At 39.8% G+C, this 25631-nt stretch overlaps 1 protein-coding gene across 3 annotated transcripts in view; it reads right to left on the bottom strand.

Moving 5' to 3' along the window:
* KLHL3 (kelch like family member 3) overlaps window positions 1-11007 on the bottom strand; it is a 196021-nt gene extending 185014 nt beyond the window's left edge. The window contains exon 1 of one of the 3 annotated variants that reach the window (XM_074213498.1): window positions 10845-11007. Coding sequence is in view for 1 of the 3 variants with exons in the window: in XM_074213494.1 (XP_074069595.1) it covers window positions 237-250 (14 nt within the window). In the remaining 2 variants the exon portion in view is untranslated. Of the gene's footprint in view, window positions 1-236; window positions 478-10095; window positions 10211-10844 lie in introns of those variants that run through there. The other 2 variants (XM_074213499.1, XM_074213494.1) reach the window with 2 other exon arrangements.
* Window positions 11008-25631: the final 14624 nt, after the last annotated feature.

Genomic DNA, 25631 nt, shown 5'->3' with positions numbered 1-25631 from the left:
GGCTCTGCCCGGGGGCGGCTCCGGCCGGGGCGGCTCTGCCCGGGGCGGCTCTGCCCGGGGGCGGCTCTGCCCGGGGCGGCTCTGCCCGGGGCGGCTCCGGCCGGGGCGGCTCTGCCCGGGGCGGCTCTGCCCGGGGCGGCGGTCCGGCTCTCCGGGGTCCGACCCCAGAGCCGATACAAAGGAGAGGGACTGCGGTGTCCCCTCGCGCGCGCACGGACAGACACACACAGACACACCTTTCGCCCTCCATCGTGCGCCGCTCCCGCGGCCGCAGCTCTCCGGCCCCGCTCCCGGCTCCTCTCCGCCCGCGGGTCCCGGGCAGCCGCTGCGGGCAGAGCGCGGGGACGGGGCTGGACTCAGGGACGGTGACTCGGCATGGCCGCACTCCCCGCCGCCCGGCTCTCGGCGCACTCGGTCCGGCAGCCGGGCCCGGCGGCAAGCACAGGCAGCGGCGCTAGAAAATGTCTTCCCCAGAGCTCCCTGCAGCCCTCTCAGCGGCTAAGAGCGGCAGCCCACTCCGCCCCCCCCGCCCCCTCCCGCCCCCCCGCGGCCCGGTCTCCTAGGAACCGCGGCTGCCGCTCAGCCATGTGCGCCGCCGCCCCTGCAGCGGCTCCCGCAGCTGCCCCGCCAGGGCATCCCCGACGGCCCCCGGGACGCCCATCTGCCCCGCGCCGGGCCCGGGAGCCGCGAGGGCCGAGCCGCCGCGGCGGGCTCCCCGCCCGCGGGCACCGGGGCGCCTCGCCGAGCCGCCGACACCCCGCTTTACCCCTCTCTTTTTTCCGTCTGGCCCAGGGGCCCGGAAAGCATCCCTTCGGCCTGGAGCAGCACGAGGGACTGCGAGCGAAGAGGGCGGAGGAGGGCAGAGAAGGGAGAAAAGCGGGCCGGGCGCTGCCGAGGACTCCTCCTCCCGGCCCGGTACCGCGAGCAGCGTCCAGCACGACCGAGGAGCCGCGGCCGGGACACCCGAGGGGCCGCGGGGAACCGGGGAGAAGCACAAACACACTGAGCTCATGCTGCCCATTTCTACAAGACTGTCGTCACCATGAACATCCATCAAATCTTTTGCAAAAGATCTGAAACAACGAACTTCCCCATAATGAAGAGCTGGACACCTCGCTAGAGCGTCCTGCAATGAATTTGGTCCTCCTGCCTTCAATGTTAGATGTCCCACCCCAAGCCCACTGCAGCCGCCCCGGGCTGAGCTCATGCCCACATGGCCCGCCTGAAATGCTCTCGGCTCTCTAAGTCCTGCCTCCTTCACGTGGCCCCAGCCGATGCCCCCGCACCCGAACTGCTCTCACTTACTGTCCCGCCCGACTACAACGCTTATCTCCTCAATCCAGCAGCTAAATTACACCTTGCTGGAAAGCCAGGAAATCATCTTTACCTTTGCATCCCCCACAGTTCCTTACGGAGCAGGCACTATGGACAGACAGATTTAACCCCAGGAATATGGGTGGCTAAATGTTTTAGCAGGAAGAGAGCTTAGAGATCATCTATTCCCAGAGCCTCATTTTACAGATTAAGAAAATGAGGTCGGGGAGATTGTAATTAAATCAATATCCTACCTCAAGTGGCAAAAAAAAAAAAAAAGGCCTGGAATCTTTCGGTTTCCTTTTTGTGGAACACTAAGGCTAAAGGCTGTGTTTGGTCTCACTAAGGGGCTATGTGAACTGGTCATTTCCTTTCTCTGTTTTCCATGAGTTAGTTCCCTAAAGACTAGATGCAACAGGGGCAGCTAGGTGGTGCAGTGGATAGAGAACTAGCCCTGGAGTCAGGAGGACCTGAATTCAAATCCAGACTCAGACACAGAATAATTACCTAGCTGTATGGCCTTGGGCAAGTCACTTAAACCCATTTACCTTGCAAAAAAAAAAAAAGACTAGATCCAACAAGTTCTGCTTGTGCTGAACTCTACAACATGACTGCCAGCTACCATCCTGTCAATCTCTACAGAGTGTCCAAAGAGAAACCAGAGAAGATGTACAAAAATTAAAGTACCAAAATCAAGAAGCCTTGGGCAGGAAAGTTAAGGAGCAGCATGATGCAGGGTCACATGCTTCTTTTAACATCCTTTCTAAATAATTGTTCACAATCAAATTTATGTTTTTATTTTATAAGAAAAATGATAATAAATTGATACTTCAAGGATTCAGTATTTCATCTGTGTGGATATTTCATTTCTTAGATTTCTAATGAATTTTAATGTCCAAGAAATTAATTAGTGATTAGCCTCTCCAAATTTAGCCAGGTGAGAGCTAACACAAGATCCAGTCATACTTAATGCCTTGATAAATCTTGCCTTCCACTCCATAACCCATAGTCACTTTCATATTACCATTCAACATTATTGTAATTGAGCTTTCTGGTTTATTAGTAATACTATGAGCTAGGTCATTCAAGATTTTTTATTATTATCATCCTTAACTTGAAGAAAAGGAAACTGAGACTCAAGGCCACACAATTCATAAATGTAGGCCCTAAGACTTAAACTCCAAGGATCTGATTTCAACTTCAAGTCTCTTTCCTCATCCTACACAACTTCTAACAGAGAAGTACAATTGAAAAGAACAGAATCATACAAATAACTTATATTATATACTTCACAAACACACACACACACACACACACAAACACAAACACACAAAAGGTTCTTTGCCTCTTCATCACTTCCTTTTTTTTTTTCCTAACCATCCTGGTAGATCTTCCCCAGATGTTTCTTCTGATAGTCAATCACTAATACAAACATAAATAATCTCATGGTGTCATCATCCACCAGGAGGGTAATAGTATAGAAAAACAAAAGAAACATTCAAGGGATTTCGCTTTTGCAATGCCCTATTCATGACTTCACCATGTAGAAAAGAAGCAAGAGTCAGCAAAGCAATAAACAACATTAGTGTAGAGTATTATTACAGGGAGAATCTAAGGAATGTGAGAGCAGAGATTTTCCACAAGCATGTTTGTAAAATATTAAGGGGTCAGCATAAGATAGAAGGTTCTATAAGATTTTGAAAGTTCATGGATTTTTAACTAAAAAGGACCTTAGAAGCTAGTCCAATTACCTCCATGAGTGATTTACTCAAGATGATATGGGTAAGTGAAAAAAGTAATGGGACTTGAACTCAGGCCTTTGACTCCAAATCTATTGCTTTTTCCACTCTACATACTGCCTTGGATCAGCCCCTAGGAATTATCCTACCATCCTTCAAAACATCCCTCAAACAAAAGCAAATAATTCTTTTTTTTTAATTTTTGCAAGGCAATGGGGTTCAGTGGCTTGCCCAAGGCCACACAGCTAGGTAACTATTAAGAGTCTGAGGCCAGATTTGAACTCAGGTACTCCTGACTCCAGGGCTGGTGCTCTATCTATTGTGCCACCTAGCCACCCCAAAAGCAAATAATTCTTAACATCAGAGTAACTGGTATATACTTTTCAAAGTTCTTTCATGTGCTTTCGTTATTTGCTCATTTGCAGTGACATTACTGACTTGTCCAAGAAAAAACAACAATAATAATAGTTCACATTTATTATTTTAAGGTTTGCAGTATATTTTATCTTTTATTTTTTTTTGTTTTGGGGGGGAGGTTTTGGTGGGGCAATAGGGTTAGGTGACTTTATCAAGGATCTCAGGCTGGATTTGAACTCAAGTCCTCCTGACTCCAGGGCTGATGTTCTATCCATTGCGCCACCTGACTGCCCCTGAAGTATATTTTAAATATTTTTCCCATTTGATCTCTAAAATAAACCTATCAGGTACTTACTTTTATCATTCATATTTTTCAGATGATGAAAATGAACCTGAAAGAAGTTAGTGCCTTATCACATTACTAATAAACATCTAATGTGGGGTTCAAACCTAATCTACCTGACTCCAAGTCTAATACCTAATCCACTACTTCACACACTTCACAATCACCTAGCAATTCAGAGGTGGAATCAGGATTAGAATTTGGAACTCCTGGTTCCTAGTCTTGGGCTTGCATTCCACAATTCATTGACAACATAAAGTTTTCCAATCCCTGAGACCACATATTTCATTTTTTTATTCACATTCTTCCTGTGCTTATTCCTTTCATATGTGAGTCCATATTAATTTTATTGCGTATAATAGTCAGACCACTGCCACATCTTAAATTGTTTAAAATTTATTTTCTTTATTTTTCAATTAACAAGCAATTAAATCTGCCTATCCCTCTGCCTCTCTCCCATTAAGCAATCGATGAATTAAGCCCCAATAAAGATCTTCATAGTTCAACAAAAGAAATACCCACATGGGGCAGCTAGGTGGCGCAGTGGATAAAGCACTCGCCCTGGAGTCAGGAGTACCTGAGTTCAAATCCGATCTCAGACACTTAATAGTTACCTAGCTGTGTGGCCTTGGGCAAGCCACTTAACCCCGTTTGCCTTGCAAAAACCTAAAAAAAAAAAAAATACCCACATTGTCTAAAAAGTTCCATCATTTTCACTTCATCACCTCTGTCAGAAAGTGATACCATATTTGAAATCAAAAAAAAGAATCAAGGAAAGATTCACCCAAGTCTACACAATCGATTATGAAAGATTATGTGGGAAGAGAAAAGTTTAATCCCACCTGTAAGCTTGCTTTACAAGAGCCCAGAGACTGAGATGTCTAAGAGAATCATAGTCTCCTAGCACCCTAACCCCTTTATGCTGATTGGCTGTCCTCAATCCTCCCGACACCCCAGGTTGATTGCTACACCAGTGCCAGCAGATGCTGATGCCAAAGCACAGAAAGGTGGCTCATTCATAACTCTCAGGCTCCGCCTGAGCAAGGCAGGTCCACTGGAGAAGAATACCTTTAAATACAGGAGGTAAAAGAGCAGGTAGATAGATGTGCACTCCCTCTACTGGTCCTCTGTTGTCTCTTCTCCCTGATTGCCAAAACACACACACTCCTCTATTTCTTTTAAATATCTCTCTTACTCCCTAATTTTTCACAATCCATTTATTAACAGTAGCTCACATATTCCACCTTGTCCTCCATTCTGAGATAAGTATCCATATCAATTCAATTCAATCCAATATGCATTGTGTTATTGTAATGGAGATTAGGGGGAAAAAAACAACCAGTCCCTATCCTTATGAAAATTTATATTTTATTGAATAATAGCTCTCATTTATATGATGTTTTAAGGTTTACAGTGCTCCTTAACAAAATTTCATCAGATCAATTCAATAATACCAGCCTCAATTTTGACTGCAAATAACTTTGACCCAAAGATTAGGGATTTTTTTTAAGACATATCTTGTTTTTACAAGGCACTTTCCCCCAATTCCCTTCCCCTATTTTCTTTGTCTAAAATCATAATGCCAGACTAAAGTTCTAGCTCTCGAGAGAGAGAGAGAGAGAGAGAGAGAGAGAGAGAGAGAGAGAGAGAGAGAGAGAGAGAGAGAGCTAAATTCTGAAGAAGGAAAGGCAGCCAAGTCCCACTCAATGCTAATTCACATTATGGCAAGTCCATTTAATGTGCCTCTCAACCTGACATATTCAAACCCTTTATAGGTTACCTCCGTCATTAAAGATGATAATAGTCCCCCCATGATGAAAGGAGATCTCTATCCCCATTTATGCATTGAGAAGACCATAAAACAGGGCCGCCTCATACAGAATAATATAATCACTGAATATGGAATAAGTACTGAAATATGACCCTTTATAGTTTCCTAAGCTTTTCTGGCAGATCAGAGTGCTTGGAAGTCACAAGATCCTGGATCTAGAATTGGGAAGGACCTTAATAGATGAGACTGGAGCCCTAGAAAGGTGGTGTAACTTTCCCTAGGTCACACATGTAATAAACATTCAAAATCCCAGGCTCTCTAATTCAAGAACCAGTTATCTTTCCTATGTACCAGCTCAGATCATTTCTTCAAAATATTTTGCAAGGAAGTTGGACATGAAAAATCCAAGAAGCTTGCCTTAGTTAACAAATCCCATCTAATTCAGGAACAGGTCCTAGCTTCTAGAGTACAACCCCAGATATGTGAAATTTCTACCTATTTCTAGAGCTGTTACCCTCAGAAATTCTTGCTAGCAGCCTGATATCCTAAGGGATTCCATCTCTTACATCTTCATCTATTTATTGGCTTCTTCTGAATTGCCAGCAAATATACCTAAGTCTGAAACATCCTGATGAAGATTAACAAACATCCCTTTAGGACTTAAGAGAGCAACTCCCTTTGGAAAGTATTGGATGAACCTCTCTTGTTAGATATCCTGGAGAAGGACTAAGGACATCTCCTGATTAAATCCCAATCACTGGAGCTGGCCCAGTGGTTAATATTGCTGGGACAGAAATAAGTTAGATGAGCCACTCCTTTATGTGGGTCTTCTAAGAATCGGTTAAAATTCTTTGCTACCCAAACTGTGGTACACACACACACACACACACACACACACACACACACACACACACACACATATATGTCATGGAACACTATCGTTCTATTAGAAACCAGGAGGGATGAGAATTCAGGGTAAGCCTGGAGGGATTTCCATGAACTGATGGTGAGATGAGAAGAACCAAGAAAAACCCTAACAGCAACACGGGGGTGATGATCAACCTTGATGGACTTGCTCATTCCATCAGTGCAACAAGCAGGGACAATTTCGGGCTGTCTACAATGAAAAATACCATCTGTATCCAGATAAAGAATGGCAGAGTTTGAACAAAGTTCAAGGATTATTCCCTTTAATTTAGAAAAAAAACCTGATATCTTATTGTCTGATCTTGTTATCTCTTATACTTTTTGTTACTTCCTTAAGGATATGATTTCTCTCTCATCACACTCAATTTGGATCAATGTACAATATGGAAATAATGTAAAGGCTGACAGATTGCTTTCTGTGGGGGGGGGAGTAAGATGGGGATAAATTGCAAAACTCAATAAAAAAATCTTTAATAAAATGGAAAAATAAATAAAATTCTTTGCTACCTTTTTTCCCCCTTTTGTCTTCTGTTTTCTAGGAAAATCTTAATTATCTGGAATTAGGAGCAGATTTAGATCCAGATGTGGCATAAGTAGGAACTAGATGAAGGTTGTTTCTCTAGTGAAAGGACTGTCTTGAGGAAGACGATGGTAGTAAGAAAAGGGCATGCAATCACCCCTATAGCTGGAGAGAAAAGTTCCTAAACAATGAGCTTTCAGCCCCATTCTTGAAGAGATAATGGCAATTCTTAACGGTGTGGCAGCTGTGTGTGTATGGAAAGCAGATGGCCTACATACTAGGAGTTCTTGAAGGGTGGGAGGGTGTCAGGAAGTTCTGGATAATGTTGAGTTCTAGAATCTCAGTATTATCTGGTTGGAATCTGGCTTTCTTAAAAAGAAGAAGGGGGTGGGAGGCAGGGGGTGATTCCTTGGATAACAATAGTTTCTAAGGTTGTTGTTTCTATTCTAAAGGAATTCTAAATTACATGCTGGGGGAAAAAATTACATGCTGGGACTATGACCCTATGGAACTTCTTGGAGAGGTCAGAATTTTACAACTTTTTTAAGGGTTATTGTGAATTGTTAATGTGTAATCTGCATTGTTTATGGGCTATGAACTACTTCATTTTTTGCATTTCTGTGGAGTGGAATAAAGGCTTTTTTGTAACCTAAATATGGCAGATAGCAATGAAATTGCAAGTTCATTCACTATACGTATGGCTATCCTTATCCTAAATATTCATCATTACCTCGAGTATCTATACATAATCTAATGACCCTTTTTAACCCACATGAACTAGGTTTTTTTTTTTTATTTTCTGAGAGGCAACTCTAGGTGTGGTCAATAAAAGCCAAGAATGTACTAATTTGGGAGACTAAACTCCAATTTTTCTCCCCTCAAGCCTCCCAAATCACCCCTCCCCATTCTCAGGACCTTGCTACATGAATCACTAAGAAAACAGGAACTACTTTCTGTGAGTTTGCTCTTCTCTCCTTTCGATATATCTATGTTGAACAAAATCACTTTCATCCTCACCAAAGTCAGCCACTGTTAATAGACTCTTGATCCTATCCCCTTCTCCTCACTATGGTAGATTGTCCCCACATTCACTCAAGCTCTGTTAGTCATATATGTATTAAGCACTTACTATTCTAAGCACTGTACTAAGCACTGGGGATATGAAGAAAAAGAAAAAGATTCCTTCTGACTTTAGATCTAATGCTCTTTCCCCTATTTCATCCACTTCTTCAGAACACCCAGTAAGCAGAAGTGGAACCAGGATTAGAACTTGGGCTATATGGAGCGGCTAGGTGGCGCAGTGGATAAAGCACTGGCCCTGGAGTCAGGAGTACCTGGATTCAAATCCAGTCTCAGACACTTAATAATTACCTAGCTGTGTGGCCTTGGGCAAGCCACTTAACCCCATTTGCCTTGCAAAAACCTAAAAAAAAAAAAAAAAAAAAAAAAAACTTGGGCTATAAATTCTAATCCAATAGACAGTCCTTACCTTCAAAGAGCCCACAATCTAATGGGAGAACATGAAAAGCAACAGAAAGAGTGAGGGTATGATGGTATGATGAGGTAGCAGCCCTGGGTCTCCTCTTTAAATGGAGACTCTTGGAGGACTTCTACTCTCCACCCTCTTTCAGAGAGAGAGGAAGGATTGTTAGGGCCCAGGAGGGTACTGAAGAATGAGTTTCAGAGTTTATTCAAGCTTACTGAAAGATGAGGTCCTGGAGACAATTGGTGAGGTCCAAGAGACCTTCCTGGAAAAAAAAAATCTCACTCTGTTGTACAGTTATAGTAGAGTCTTCATGGGTTTTGTCAGCAGATACTGGAGTGGTTTGCCATTTCCTTGTCCTGAAGAAACTAAGGCAAACAGAGTTAAGTGACTTGTCCAGGATCACACAGCTAGTAAATCTGAGACCAGATTTAAATTCAGGAACCTAACAATAATTACAATAATTTCTTAATTACCCTGTCTGATAGCCTTTTCTCAGTCCTCATCTTTCTTGACCTCTCTGTAGCATCTGACACTACTGATACTGGACACTCGATTCTCTGGGTTTTCATGATTTTTGTCTTTTGTTTTCCTCCTGTTTGATTACCCCTTCTCAATCTATTTTGCAGGATCATCATCTACATCTTGATCCTGGGGGTATACTCCTAAAGCACTGTTTTGGATCCTCTTCCCTCTTTTTTCTACCCTTTCTCACTTGGTAACCTCATGAGCCCCTATGTATTCAATTATTACCATTCTGTAGATGACTCCCAGTCATCAAAGTTAACATTCTCAATTAGTCACTGTTCCCTATTCCACAAATCCAGTCCATTGCCAAATCCCATATTATTACTTTCACAATATCTCTTAGCTTGCCAAAATAACCTTTCTATGGTTGAGATCTGACCATGTCATTCTCAAAAATTTCAGTGGCTCCCTATTGTCTCCATATTGTCTATGTCATGGGCCCACCCTCCTTAAAAATTTTTTTCTTTAATTCATAATTGTAGGAAATGCTAAATTTCGGATAAAGGACAGCAAAAATTAATATGTAATTTTTTCTCATCCAGGTTTTATCAGTTCACAGATTCTCTGAGGGTTAAGAACCCCTGATCTAGGATAACTACTTAGCTTGATGTTCAAGACCCTCCACAATCCAGATCCTCCATACCTTATCAGTCATTTCACATGACTCCTGTCACACAGTGCCAAAAAACTGGATTATTAGCTATTCCCCAAATTCAGTATTCTAGGACTGCCCTTCACATGCAGCATGTTAGTGTTGTGTGTGTGTGACTGGGAGAGAAATAAGACATTTCAGGACTCTTCTCCCTCTCTGTTCTCTAATGGAGACTAATTCCTGCCAGGATAAGAAGCAGGAGGTTGGGGCCAGAAAAGCTTGGTTACTCTGCTTTCGTCAGAAAGAAAGGTATACTCTTCTTTCTTACTATTGTTAATCTGGGGGGGCGGGGGTGGAGTGCAGGGTTTCAAACCAAACCCTAATCACTGTTTCAATTGAGGGGAGAAGGACCCCAAGCTCTATATACTGCTTTCTCACCAAATATTAGGTCCACAAGGAACAGATAAGCAAGAGATCCATTTATCCGGATCAAAGTAGAACGGAATGGAGGGAAAGTATACCTAGAAGGATCTATGCTAGGCGATTCCGCGTGAAGGAGCTCTCTCGTTGAGATGAATCGCGAGCGAGTCCTGGGTCTCACCCTAAGGGCAGCTGGCCCAAGCCTCCGGGTGGTAAGCTAGCGGCCGGCTCCCAAGCTTCCCTTCCGCCCCCAGGGGGCTGGGGGTGGGCCGGATGCCCGGTGCCCTTGAGGCCTAGGGGGTCTGAGACCCTCTCACCCCCCCACTCAGGGGGCACGGATGCCCACCCACAAGGGCCTAGTCCCACAGCAGGGGGCTCTGGCTGGGGCCATGTCTACAGCATAGCGGCCTTTCTCCCGCGAACTCCCCTTTCTGCACTTCCGTTTCGGTGACTTTCCCGAGGCGGCGCTCTTGGCCACGTTGCTGCTGGTGCTGGGGGGCCGGGCTCTGCGCCCCTGTACGGCCCCCAGCTGGGGGGGGAGGGGCCGGCTCACCGGGGCCTCCCTCAGTCCGGGCCCCGCACGAGGCCCGGCGGGGCGCCCCCTGCTGGTCTGGGTGCGCAGAACCAAAGCGGAGCTTCACGCGTGGCGTCCTGCGGGGTCCTAGCGCCGCGGCTCGGCCCGCCTCCCGCAGCCTCCCGCAGCCTCCTTCCGAGGGGGCGGAAGGCCGGCGCCCTCCGACCCGGGCTGCGCGGCCGTGAGGGGGAGGGGCGGCGCGCTGGCAGCGCAGGCCTCGCCCCTGGGGGGGGGGGGTTGGTTTTTATTTAAAAACCCCAAAACGCACGACAGCACCTGCTGGGCGGCCACACGCACCACCGAAGCCCAGTGACACTCGAGCCGGGGAAAGGGAGCCTTTCCCTCCTGAAGATGTTCAGAGGGAAAGATCCGGACGCCGGAGGAAGGAGCCGGCGCGGCCGCAAAGCCCCGGCCCGGGCCCGGGGGGCGGGGAGCACGTCGCTGACGCGAAGCCGGGACGCCGGGAGGCGCGTTGGGGACGCGGAGCCACGCCGCCGAGACGCCTGGGGCACGTCGGTGACGTGAGTCCGCCGCCGAGACGCCGGGGAGCACGTCGGTGACGCGAGACACGCCGCCGAGACGCCGGGGAGCACGTCGGTGACGCGAAGACGCGCCGCCGGGACGCACGTCGGTGACGCGAAGACGCTGCCGGGACGCACGTCGGTGACGCCTGGGAGCACGTCGGTGACGCGAAGCCACGCCGCCGAGGCGCACAGTAGCCGCCGGCGCACCGGCTCGCTTAGAAGCGGGAACAGAGCGCATCTGGTTTCTAAGGCTTCACCGAAGGCCGTGAGGCTTCAGGGCGGCCGCACCTCACTGCTCTCCGGGTGCCATTCCGCAGCAGGGGCCAGTCTGAGAAGAGAAAACCTCAGATCAGTTCTGGTAGTGACTGCATTGTTTTGTCATGAAACCGCCTAACTCCCCTGTCCCCGAAAGCTCCTTCATTGTATAATATTACTTACATATTCCTTCTGTCAATAAAAGTTATTTCTGTGAATTGGTTTTACAATTTTTCCCTTTTGGATCTGCGCGCGCGCGCACATGCACACACCCTACTCACGTGTTATCTGTAATGTGTATATCAATATATGTATCTGTGATTTCACCACCGCAAAGAATTCTCAGCAAGAAAATTTACTCCACCAGCTTCAGAATGACAACTGACCATCGCTGTGCGATTTGTAATCTTAGGGTGTTTCCTGGGACACGGGGAAGTTAAGTGGCCAGAGGCAAGACTTGAACCCATATCATCTTGACTCAGAGGCCAGGCCTCTATCCTTGTTGCCTCTCATTCCTTTGTATTTGTATAGCTTTGTACAAGTAGGGTGTGCCAAAAATCTTAGTTCAGGTTTAAGTTTTAATAACTCCTGGAATATTAACTTAGAAAATAATTTTTGAAAAATTAAATTTTTTCAGACTAGTTTTGAGAATTTTGAATAATATTTTTTCCTTTAACAAGACAAGGCATGCTACTAGGATGTCTTGTCTGGTTAAAAAAAAATCACATAGGAGAAATTGCCAAATATGCTGAGGTCCTCGAGGACATTATTCAATCAACAAGTACTTTTAGGACCCACTATCTGACGAGCACTATGCTAGGAACTGGGGAAACAAAGGGGGGAAAAAAACGATTTCTACTGGAAGAAATGTGTCTATATTAATTAACTCATAATATATAAATATATACCTATACCTAGTTAAATAAAAAAATAATGGAGGAGGCACATTAGCATCTGGAGGGATCAAGAAATCATTTAGAAGGTAGTACAGGAGTTGAGCCTTGAAACTAGCATTATGAGGCATCATTTACTGGAGCCCTTAAAGATCATTTTTTAAATCTCGCAATTTTTCAGTCCATAGTCCGTGTTCCATCTCCACCAAATGGGCTGTCCAGAAATAAACATTACTCTCAATTTCAAATAAACAGTCACTCCACAATTAAGCAAAATAGTGTTAGGGATCATCCAAAGTGCAGATAGCAAAGTCTCAATTCAGAATTAGCTCCACTGAGGAAAAAAAATAGTCTACTAAAAAAATGCAGGTGGCTTATTTGAAATGTGTGTGTGTGAGTGAAATAATACTAAAGCTGCCAGAATTTTTATTAGCCCTTACCATCTATATACCAGGAACTATGCTTTAAAATTATCTCATCCCTAAAACAACCCTAGGAGATAAGGGCTACTATTATCCCCAGTATTTAGATGAGGAAAACAGGACAAATAGAGGTTTTAAGTAAGTTGCCCAGGATCATACAGCTAGTAAGTGTTTGAGGCCGCATTTGAACTCAGGACTCTTGATAACAAGACCACAACATAGTTGCATATATATATATATATATATATATGTATATATATATATATAGTTACATAGATATAGAGACATATACACAATAAATGAAATAGGGTTAAGAGTATTATTTAAGTCCTAGAGAAATTGCTTAATAGAATTATAATTAACTTGCCAATTGTTTAAAAGTAAATGGGTACCATATACAAAACAACTGAAATTAACTTTTGGGGGGAAAAGGGTAGTCTATACCTTTGATTTCATTAGTGTGAAAAATTTCTAATAAATTCCCAGGGGTGGCTAGGTGGCGCAGTGGATAAAGCACCGGCCCTGGACTCAAATCTGGTCTCAGACACTTAATAATTACTTAGCTGTGTGGCCTAGGGCAGGCCACTAAGCCCCATTTGCCTTGCAAAAAACCTAAAAAAAAAAAAAAAAAAAATTCCCTCTGCCAATACAAATCAGCAACTATTTTACTATAGTCTTAGTAATTATATAGAAATTAAGCAATTTTTGCAATGTCACATACATAATATATAGCAGAAGCAGGACCTAAGCCTAATTCTTCCCTAATTTGAGGCCAGGTCTCTTTCCACTAACTTAGTTTTGAAATTTTGGGGACTCAGAACTTTACACTTTTCTGGGGGAGGCAATTGGGGTTAAGTAACCTGCCCAGGTCACAACTTACTAGTTACTAATTACTATTCCCTGAGGACAATATTTTTTGTTAAGTGGCCTGCCCAAGGCCACACAGCTAGGTAATTATTAAGTGTCTGAAACCGGATTTGAACCCAGGTACTCCTGACTCCAGGGCTGGTGCTTTATCCACTATACCACCTAGCCGCCCCCTGAGGCCAAATTTTAACTCAGGTCCTCCTGACTTTAAAGGATCAATGCTCTCTATCTACTGCACTACTAAGTTGGCCCACTTTACACTTTTAAAAATTATTGAAAGCCCCTCTTCAAAGAGTTTTGTTTATATGTTATATCTATCAGTAGTTACTAAATGAAAAATGAAAACATCTTAGTATTATGAAATGCTCTGAGGAACTGCCAGGTATCACAACCACACTTTGAGAACTATGGTACTAATATATGTGTTTTCTGTAGATTTATATAATGGTAGAATATATTTTAAAAAAAGAAAACATTTATATAAATTTATATAAATATAAATTGTGCTCAGAGCTTTGTGCCTCAGTTTACTTTAATTTCAGTCACAGGACTCTGAAAGTGCTTAGGTCCTCAGACATAAGACACAAAAATACAGCACTGGGAAACTCAAAGATTCAAGTGGGTCAGGCCAGAAATCCAGGTGACTCAAGGGAAGATCACCCAACCTAAACCCAAAAGTGGAGAGGGGGGGGGGGGGAAGGGGAGAGAAAGGAGAAAAGAAAGAAAAGTGAATGATCTTGAAAAAAGAATTAGGTGAATAAGCAGGTCATTTTTACCCAAAAAAATGGAATCTCTGAAATAAACCAAACTGAAATCAATGAGACCACAATAAATATTGATGAAATTAAGATTCAAAAATAGAAGTGAAAGATAACTGATACAATAAATTACCTGGAAAACAGGTCAAAGGGAGAGAATTTAACATCATTGGACAGGTCCCTTCAGGACTTTAATGTCCTCAAAACGTATTGAGGGAGTTAAATAAGTAAAACAGAGGTCCTAGGGGTCAATAAATTTTGTTTTGAGTCTTAAGATTCTTGAGAAAGGAGGGGGTGGCTAGGTGGCCCAGTGGATAGAGCACTGGCCTTGGAGTCAGGAGTACCGGAGTTCAAATCAGGCCTCAGACACTTAATACCTAGCTGTGTGGCCTTGAGCAAGCCACTTAACTCCATTTGCCTTGCAAAAACCTTAAAAAAAAAAAAAGAGAGAGAGAAAGGAGAATAAAAGGAATACACTAAGTGTAGAAGGAGGAAGAGGAAATTCAAATTTATTATTTCCTATAAATGAGATGCAAAAGAAGAGTATACAAAAACAAAGAATGTTTTTAGATATGCAGATGCTATTTAGATTATTAGGAGAATCTCACTCTTATCTGAAATGAACCAAGAAGGATTGGACATTTTTTTAAGGAGATAATTTTTTAAAATACTCTCATGTGACTGTTCAAATTTATTGAAATATTGATGTTAAGTTTTACAAAAGTAATTGACTTTTAGTTCACATTTGAATACCTGAAAGTAGTTGCAGAGAGTGGGAGGGATCTTAAAAATGGAAGATAATACATAGCTGTAATGGCATATGATTATACCACCAAAAATGACAAATATAATAAAGAATTCAGGAAAACATGGAAATATTTTTGCAATAACATCCCAATTGATCTACCTCTGCTCCAAGTCTTTCCTTTGAATTCATTCTTTTTCTTGTTTTTTGCAAGGCAATGGGGTTAAGTAATTTGCCCAAGGTCACACAGCTGCGATTGTTAAGTGTCTGAGGTCATGTTTGAACTCAGGTCCTCCTGACTCCAGGACTGGTACTCTATCCATTGCGCCACCTAGCTACTCCTGAATTCATTCTTTAAACTAACAAAATGATTTTCCTTAAGCTCACAGCAAGTGTGAACCAAGTCCTCTCCTACTAAATGAATTCTAGTGGCTCCTTATTGTTTGTAGGATAAATATACATCCTTCGACTTTTTTTAGAACCTTTGCCTACCCCCAAACTACTTTTCTAGCCTATTACTTCCCTCTCCACAAACTATCTGGCCAAGCTGGCGACACTCCATTATCAATCCCTAAGCCATTGTCCTGGGCATCTTCCAGGCCTGAAACACACTCCCTCTTCTTCAGTTTATCTCTTAAGAGTCCCTTATTTCTTTTAAGACTCTGCTTTAGTATCATCTTCTGTGTGAAACATTTTCTGATCACCTAAGCTGTTCCTGTCCTCTATTCTAAAAGTATTTATTATTTGCATACATGTGTGACTTTGAGGGTAGAGACTGTTTTGTCTTTGTGGATATTCAATATCTACCACATAATAGGCAGTTAAGAAATACTGTTATATATTGCATGAAAGGATTTAGAATGAAGTAAACATAATCAGGAAAATAACATACTGGACTTCAATGTAAATTTAAAACACAGTAAAACAAAACTCAGTGCTGTGTAATTATAATGATCAAATCTGACCTCAGAGCAATGTTGAGGAAATATGCTTTCTCCTTTAACTGTAGAGGTGAAGAATCTGTTGCAAAGACTATTACCTTTAATTTAGGGGGAAAAAAAACATTATCTTATTATGTAATTTTACCATGCCTTATACTTTATTTTTCTTCCTTAAGGATATGATTTCTCATCACATTCAACTTAGATCAATGAAAGCACTAGATGGAACACCATCCCTGGAGTCAGGAGTACCTTAGTTCAAATCTGACCTCAGACACTTAATTAAAATTACCTGTGTGGCCTTGGGCAAGCCACTTAACCCTATTGCCTTGCAAAAAAAATTAATAATAAAAAATAAATAAAACCCAATACTGTCTTCTGTGGGGGGTGAGGGGAGGGAAGCAAGATTAGAGGAAAAATTGTAAAACTCAAAATAAAATCTTCCTTAAAAAATGAAAAGAAATAAGAATACAAAGGATTCAGGGAAACTTTGGAATAATAATAACTTTCAATCCACAAAACAATCCCATGATGCAGGCGTCATCTACATGAGAAAACTGAAACTGAGAGAGGTTAAGTGTCTAAGGCTGGATTCCAACTTGGGTCTTCCTGCCTCCAAATTCAGAGCTCTGTCAACTAGACTACTTAACTGCTTCAATTGTTCTTTTATTGTATTCCCAGTACAACCTTCAAAGTGTTAAAGATATTATAATATCACCTTCATTTAATCAAATGCAAAGTCAAATTTGGCTTTTCTACTGAGCAGCTATAAACTAATGCAGAACAAAGAACTAAAAAAAAAAATCAATTTAATGACAATTTTATTGTAAAACAAGTAAAAAATGTGAGAACTCTGATAAATACCTATAAATAGAAAGGTGAATAAGCAGGTTAGAAAATGGTCGTTTTTACCCCTCCAAAAGTGGAATCCCTGAAATAAATAAATCTTGATTTTAGAGAGCTGGTGGTGAAGCTTGTTTCCTTTTTCTCAACAGAAGTTCATTGTCAAACATGCACAATGTGTTAGTTTTGCTTAACTTTATTTTTTTATTACAAAGGAGAGCTCTATTTTGGTGAGGCATTCATTGAGAATTAACAATGGTATATAAAAAAAGCATAATTTTTAAAATAGCAAATGTATGCTTCTAAAGTTTTCTTGTTTCTAAATAATCTCCCTGAAAAAAATATCTATGCTATAATTATAATTTGCTATCCATTTTAAACAGATCTGTATTCATTATCAATGAGGTTTTATTATCCACCTTATAGATTTGTTCTGAAATTTATGAAGTGCTTTTGTGTCAAATATTGTTTAGAGGTATAGTAGAAATGTAGACCAATGTAGCAGGAAAACTTTCAGTGTAGTTTATCTTATTCCTTAATTATATTTTCTGTCTCTTTCACTTATGATTCCAAGTAGCTTTTTTAAGCTTAATGTAGCATTTTTCTAGTAACATGCATTATTTTCCTCATACAACCTGTCAGTCTATATGATCCATGAGAGCAGAGATATCATGTCTTATCTAAATCTATCTTCACTAGTATTTAGATAAAATGCTTGTTAATCATGTAATATATGTAATGCTTTTCAAGGAATGAACAAAGTGAATGATGAGGAGCCCATGTCACCTGAGACAAAATGGTTGAGAAGTTTTTCTATACATAAAGCTGAACAAAAGACATTCCTCTCTTCTCCCTAAGAGTTTTTCAGTTCTATTTTCCCCATTATGGAAGCTCATATTAATTTTTCTACTTTGTCAAAGTATTCACATTTATAGTGTTTTATAGTGGTGAAACGGTATAGAAATTTATGGTCATTTTTGTGTATATATTTTTTAATCTTAATAGTATTTTTCCCAATTACATGTAAAGATTGTTGGCAATATTTATTTTTTGCAAAATTTTGAGTTTCAAATATTTCTCCCTTCCTCCGCTCTTCTCTCCCAAAGACAGCAATCAATGATAATTAATAGGTCATGCATACCTGATCTTGTTAAACACTTTTCCATATTAGTCAATTCATATGTATTTTAAATGATTGGTACAGTTCAGTATACTTTCCCACCCTGCCCACTCCCCATATTGCTGGACTTGATACCTATCCGAAAACAAGGCAATTATCTCATATACAAGAGCATCAAGGAATCTTTGAAAAGCACAGCTTTGTGTACATGTTAACAAATCACCAACAAACTCGTGGGCAAGGTGTCTCTGAATTAATCATGAAATACATCAATTTTACATCTTTCTTTTTATAGGCTTGGTACAGTGTGGGTGCACAGATTTATCTGATAATATTGGGAAACATTATTCTAAGTGGACTAATTTGGATTTGAGGGACTTAAAGGTTAGAAATTGGAAGAAGACATCAGAGGCTAATTCGAGCACCTGGAATTTAAAGCTAAAAAGCAAAAAAAATCAACAAGGTTGAAAACTAGTTTGCTTAATTGGAGGGATGCAAAACAGAAGTCACAAAAATGATTGTTCCAAGCATAATCTTGTTACTTCCTTTATGTTGATGAATTTGCATTATCTACAAATCTAAGTACCAATCTAGTTCTAAATGAGCAAGTAGGTTGAAAAAGATGGTCACATTCAGGTGATTTTTTTTTTAAACTTTCCAGCTTTGGATTCATTTTGAAAGGTAGCCTTTTAAAACATATCCATTTTAAGATAAAGAATTTATAGCCTGGTCTGGTGGCATTTAAATTCTTAGTCCATGGAAATCTGACTTACCTCACAGGAATAGGTACCATCAGGACTCGAAATAGTCTAAATTTTCTCAACCAGTTATATGACTTTCTGAAGCAAGGCACAAAATTATATTTCCTAAGCAAGATACACCCACATTTTTTATATTTAGTAATAGCCTAAATTTAAACAAAAGAACACAGAAAATGTGCTAATTCCCAATGTTTCAGTTTTTTTGGCTGAAAGATTCATGTTAATTTTAAAAGAGCAATTCTCATTTCCTAAATTATATAATAGTTCTTTATTAATACAATATCTATCCTATTTAAAAAAAAATAGTCACCTTCTAGATATGGTTAATTCCAAAATTTCTTTTTTTAAAGAGAAAAATGACCTGGATTCCTGTACATCCTTTTCCTAAATAAGAAAAAAAAATCATTCTGAAAAATAAGTTTTTGGGAAACTACATGGCACAATGCATTAGCCCTGGAGTTAGGAGGGCATGAGTTCAAATATGACCACACTTTACTACCTTTGTAAGCCTGGGCAAGTCACTTAACCCTAATCACCTCCCCCCAAAAAATAGTTTAAATAGGAGTGGGGGGAGGGGAAGGAAGCTATGCAAAAGGTTAATTTATTCTTCTTCTCCCAAAGAAGAAACTGTGAAGATATGTAGATCACTAACGGTGGCAAAATTCTATAATTTTACCAAACATGAATCTTAAAATTTCTTATGAAAGATCATAACACTATTTTTTGTTATTTTTCATTTTCATCATTTAAAGACTTCAATTTAATAATATTAAAATTCACAACTTTTGGCTCAGCTTCACCTGCCCCCTGTGATTAACTTACATGGAACCTTAAGTTCCATAAAGGCAATTTAATTGCCTAATGGGCCACTCCCTTCTCTTAGTAGTTTCAAATCTTAATTTACAGGCTCTGCAGAAGTGAACTAAGGCCTGGTGGCCTTTCAGACAGCTTGAATTAGTTTACATACTAAACTCTTTAGATCATGAATTCAGTATGCTTTTGTTCTCCTCGATTTCACCTATTTGATCAGACATGTTTCTATTCCCTTTCTTCAAGACAAATTAGTCAATACATATCCAAATTCCACACTGAAATTTTTCTCCCTCAACACACAAAGACAGAGAAAACTTGACAAAGGCAAAATAATCTACTTTTCAAGGGCCTTATAGTTCTGCTTGAATTCTCCCCAACTTAATTAGGCTCCTATACAAACTTTGTGGGTAAACAAAAATGTTTAAATAATCCTTACTGGGGTGGCTAGGTGGTGCAGTGGATAGAGCACTGGTCCTGGAGTCAAGAGTACCTGAGTTCAAATCCGACCTCAGGCACTTAATAATTACCTAGCTGTGTGGCCTTGGGCAAGCCATTTATCACCATTGCCTTTAAAAGAAAACTTTAAAAAAACCCTTAAAACCTTAAATAATCCTTACTAAACCTTAGTCCCATACAGACTGAGTTCAATAACTATTCCAGGGAAATCATGCATACTAGTATGCATGCACCTGATAGACAATGTGCCTCTGTGAAAAAAAAAAACACTGGATTTTAAATCAAAATATTTCTGTTCATATCCAAGCTCTATTTGTGTGACCTTGGGCTTAATCATTTAACCACTCTAATCTCAGTTTTCTCCTCTGTAAAATGGAGAAAGGGAGAGGGGAGGGGGAGAGAGTATGGCATATGTGGTTGGGGGAAGGGTGAAATCAGGAAGACTGGATTTAATGATCTCTCACATTGTTTCTGGTTATTCTTCAGAGGCATTATCTAGTTTTTATCCCATAATTTACATCAAGATCACCAAACTTAAAAGCATTTCCTCCCAACACTGAAATCCTTAAAAAAAGCTATTGTTTTTAAAGTGATGTATTTCATAGATAAAATTATATATATATATATATGTGTGTGTGTGTATATATATATATGTATATATATACATATATATATATATATATATATATATATATATATATTTCCAGGAAATTGACTAGGCAAAAATAAACACAACAAAGAGGGCTTGTGAGTCAAATGTAACTATGTAACAAGTATTATGTAGGATATATCAGAAAATCAAAAATTAGCTTCAAGAAAGGGAAGACATGACGCATGTTCCCTTACACTGCAATGGTAATGACATTTGAGCTAATACTTCAAGAATAAGTTTGACCTCTGATAAAACTGTGGTGGATGGCGTTGGGGGAAAATCAGAAAGCGCAACGGGAATTCCAAGCAAAGATTTTGTTAAGTATATATTGGACCTCCCTCCTTCCATACTTCTTTTTTCAATTGGAAAAGGAACCATATGGGAGAATGAAGTTGAAGGCTGAAAAGGTAGCTTGGGCCTAGAGTCATTAATAAATTAGGGTTTTTATTATTGGAGTGAAGGAAAGAAAAGTACAATGATTCTTTTGAACCTTTTTTTTTTTGCTGTCCTAAGATTGCAAAAGTGAATTCTGATGTGTGGGGGTTTTTTTGAAACACCTGATTTAATATTTGCCTCCTTTCAATGTTAGATTTTTTTGCATCTGCTATATTACCATACTGAGTGTTCAAAAGTGTTGTGAAGGGTTCTATGTAAAAACAACCAAAAAGGAATTAAAATTTACAAATTTACTTCTAATTATAACTTTCTAGCTTAAAAGGCAATCCTGTTCTCACATTGAAACGATTATGCTGGACCTATCTCCTTCCTGGTGAGTTAATTGAAGCATTCACATCTAAATTAAATCCATTTTCAGGATGTGATCTTAAGGCAGATTTAGTTGGTAAACATTTTTAAGCAAGAAAGTGATATAGCACTACTTTAGGTAGAGAGGAACACTGGTCACTTAACCCCGATTTACTGGAATCCAGGGGCATCCCTAGTCCTGATTTATATCTGCCCACTGGAACCGGATGGCCCTCAAGGAGAAAGTGAGACTGGTGACTAAGCACAGCCCCCCCCTCACTCAAATACAATTCATGTACTTGCCATGGTAATACCTCCCTAATGTCATGGTCTTCTTCAAGAATGAAGGTCAAATATCATCATCATCATCATCATCATCATTATCACTATCACCTTAGGTAAGAACACTGACTTGGAGTAAGAGAATTTAGGCTCAATTCTTGGTCTGCTTATCTCTGAGACCCTGGATGTCCCTCACAGTCTCTGAGCATCTACTTTCAGGACATTTGTAAAAGATGATTTCTTAGGTCCCTTCCAAATCTAAATTTTATGGTCCCAAGACTAATGCTGAAGTTATTTTAGGGGCTATAGAAAATTGAGACCTAAAGAAAACAAGAGCCTGAATTAGTATGTTGGTAAGAATGGAAGGCAAAATTCACATGCAGAGAAAAAACTATGGGATCTGAATGTAAAGCATACTATATTTACTTTTTAAAATTTGCTTTTATCTTTCTCATGATTCCCTCCCCTCAGTTCTAATTTCTCTTTTACAATATTACTAATATTGAAATGTTAAACACAATTGTACATGTACAATCTGTACCAGATTATTCAATGCTTGGGAAGGAGGAAGAGAAGGGTAATAGAAAAACATGCAACTCAAAAGCTCGCAGCAAAAGAACCAATGTTGAAAACTACTTTTGCATGTAACTGGAAAAAAATAAAATTTTAAAACAAATGTAAGGCAAAGAGGTATCAGGCAGGCATGGCAAATTTAAAAAAGGATGCGATTAGTGGTTAGATATTGTGGTTGTAGGAAAGTAAAGAATTGATTATATACTAAATTTAAAGCCTGGGTCATGGGGAAAAATGATTAGTGCCCATTTAGAGGAGGGGTTCAAGGAAGAGAGCGCTATAATTAAACTTCTTTGGATGGAGTCCTGGACAGATCTTTCAAATTACCCCGGATAGCCAAGTGTCACATCAAGCACAGTGCTATGAAACTACAATTTATTTTAGAATTTCAACATTTCTTTCACCTAATACCTGTAAAAATAAGATATACCACTAATTCCTTTATTTCCCTTTTCCAGAATTACTTATGAGAATTAAATGAGATGTATAGAAAATGCTCAAAAAAGGGGGGGGGGGCACCTAGGTGGCGTAGTGAATAAAGCACCAGCCTTGGAGTCAGGAGTACCTGGGTTCAAATCCAGTCTCAGACACTTAATAATTACCTAGCTGTGTGGCCTTGGGCAAGCCACTTAACCCCATTTGCCTTGCAAAAAAAAAAAAAAAGAAAATGCTCAAAACATCATGGCATAGCAGAACTCCAGCTTTTTGTCAGGAAACTAGATTTGAAATTCTAACATTTTCACTTAAAAGTGTGAACTCTTAACTTTACCTGTTCCCAAACTTATATAGGCAAGTGCTTTGGATGTCTTAAGCAGCATGCTTTATATGATGAGATATAATGTAATAAAAGCTCCTGAATTAAATTACAGCTCTAGAAGTCTTAGTAAAAATCTGTCTCTTTTGATGGACATCTACAAGAAAATAACACTCTCAGAGGTTCCCTCAGGGAAACTAAGCAAATTATTTGGTTTTGTTCTCTTAGCAGATAGGATTGAACCTCGCTGCCTTTCTAAGTAATCCAAAGAGTAGGTAGTTTCATTCATTCACTTTTGAAAACCTTGACACTCATCAGCCAAGAAAATAAGAACTTTTCATATGTACCCACCTGAAGTGATAGTGACATTAATAACCTTACAACTAGGAAAACAGACTAGGAGTCTAATCCTACCTCTATTACCTGTGTGATCTTCGGCAAAATACTTAACCTAAATCTGTCTCCTAATCCATAAAACTAAAGGGCTATAATAAAATAACTTCAAGATCCCCTTCAGCTCTAACATCCTACATTTCTACGCATAAAAATCACATTTATTTCAAGATAGAAAAATTCAAAATTTATTTGTGCCAATTTCTTATTTAAAAGAATTAAACTTCAATGTTCATCTTTACACCAATCCAAAGCAGAGAAGAAAACATCTTTAATAAGCAACCTACAATGATGCTTTTAAAGAATTTCTCTCCAGACCCAGCCAAGGTTCTTAGAATTTATCCATACTGCCAATTTCAGAAAGTCAAGAATTTACTTCCACAGGCAAAAACTGTACTGCCTACAAACTCTTTCTTTGCTGCCTTTTGAGGTCCCACTCCTCCCCCACAATAAATTTTACACATCACTCAATTAGAGGGGACAGTCAACACTGCAAGTACTGTCTTTTGTTTTGGAAGAATTATCATGTTACATAGATACTATTCTCAGTCTATCCAATACCCAAATGACCACTTTAAGATCAACAAGAGATGGTTTAAAAGAAATTAATTTTAAAAGCAACTCAATGAAAAAAGTTAATACTGATCATTACAAATGGATACACCAGGAATGGCTAGGTGGTACAGTGGATGGAGTACCGTCCAGTCAGGAATACCTAAATTCAAATCCAGCCTCAGCCACATAAGTAATTTACCTGGCTGTGTAACCTGGGGCAAGTCCCTTTTAAACCCATTGCCTTAAATAACTGAAAGAAAAATAAAAAATAACCTACTGGTTACTGATAATATTTTGCCCTCATACAATTATCTACTTATACACATTCTAATTTCATAAATTGCTTCTTTGGAGGTCTTAAAAATCACATCTTTAAAATGGGTATAACTATTTTATATGTGAATGCTTCATTTAACTAAAAAACTAGGAAAAGAATATTTTCAGCATTATCAGTGAGAACGAGATTACCTTTTAAGCTAAAGTAAATAAGCAAATAGAAAAATTTCAAATCCTTCTGCTGTCTTGAATGTAGAACCCTATATAAAAAAAAAAACTTGAATGCTTTTTTTCTTTTTAACATAGCAGAAAGCAAAAGTCTATACAACACTTTGGAAGGAGGCAAGTATTAAATCTGGTGTCTTAAAAAAAACACATTAAAATATACTTTCGCAATCTTTTGTAAAGGACACCAAAAAGCTCTAAAGAATCCTTTTTCTTCACTTCCCTTACAATCAAAAAAAAGCCTGATTTATTAATGACTTTGTTAAAAACTGGCATGTAACATGTCAAATAGTCAAGAATGGACTCTATAAGGTAGAGGGAAGAGTCACAGGTTATCTTAAACTGTTGTCTACCACCATACTGACAAGTCTATTTTATCTTAACTATTTTAACAAATTCTGCATCATTTGCCATTAAACTACCATAATTCAGAAAATATAGTAACACAGCTGACAAAAAGAAAATCTTACCTGATTTTTAAAATTCCCTCCTCTCACTACTTCCCTCCCTCCTCATGGGGGGAGGAAATGGGAATTGAGAATTTTTACATTATAAACTGGCCTTTCCTCCAAAGATGAAGCCTGAGAAACACTAGATTTAAAACAATAATTTTCTTATAGCTTATTCCACAGCTTAATTGCTCAATATTTGACTGTAAAAAAAGTGAGACATTTGATCTACAAGACTGTCCCAGAAATAATTTTAACTTGACAAATGTGAAGTATGCTTTGCATGAAGATTCCCCTTAAAACTTTTAAAACACCAAAAGCAAAAAAAACATAAATCATGCAGAGATCAAAAAGTTAATGCTTAATGTATAAAATATATATAGCATCTGAAACCAGTTTCATTTATTGATGTGGTCCACTGTTTTATACATTTCTGCAACCAGCTATTGAATATTAATATTTTTAATTAGTTAGAAATCTCAATTTGGGGGGGGGGCTTTTTTTGCCAGAATTTAAAACTTAAGATGCTTCTTTTAAAAGCTAGATTGCTTTCTAACTTTTTTGCTTTTTTACTTTAAGCCCTCATTACCTCAATTTATTCCAAGAGACCCTTAAGAATCTTAATTTTAGGAATTGGACTTAAAAGTCCTCAAAATGCCAAATGGTTAATTTGTGTACTAGTAAACCAGGAATCAAATGCTCTAGAATAAATAATCTATTGCCCACCCACCATGTGATCATACATAATCTCACTCAAGCATG

The sequence above is a fragment of the Macrotis lagotis genome, chromosome 1, assembly GCF_037893015.1.
Source record: "Macrotis lagotis isolate mMagLag1 chromosome 1, bilby.v1.9.chrom.fasta, whole genome shotgun sequence".
NCBI lineage: Eukaryota > Metazoa > Chordata > Mammalia > Peramelemorphia > Peramelidae > Macrotis > Macrotis lagotis.
The sequence above is the reverse complement of the archived record's forward strand: the minus strand, read 5'-3'. Positions and strand labels throughout refer to the sequence as shown.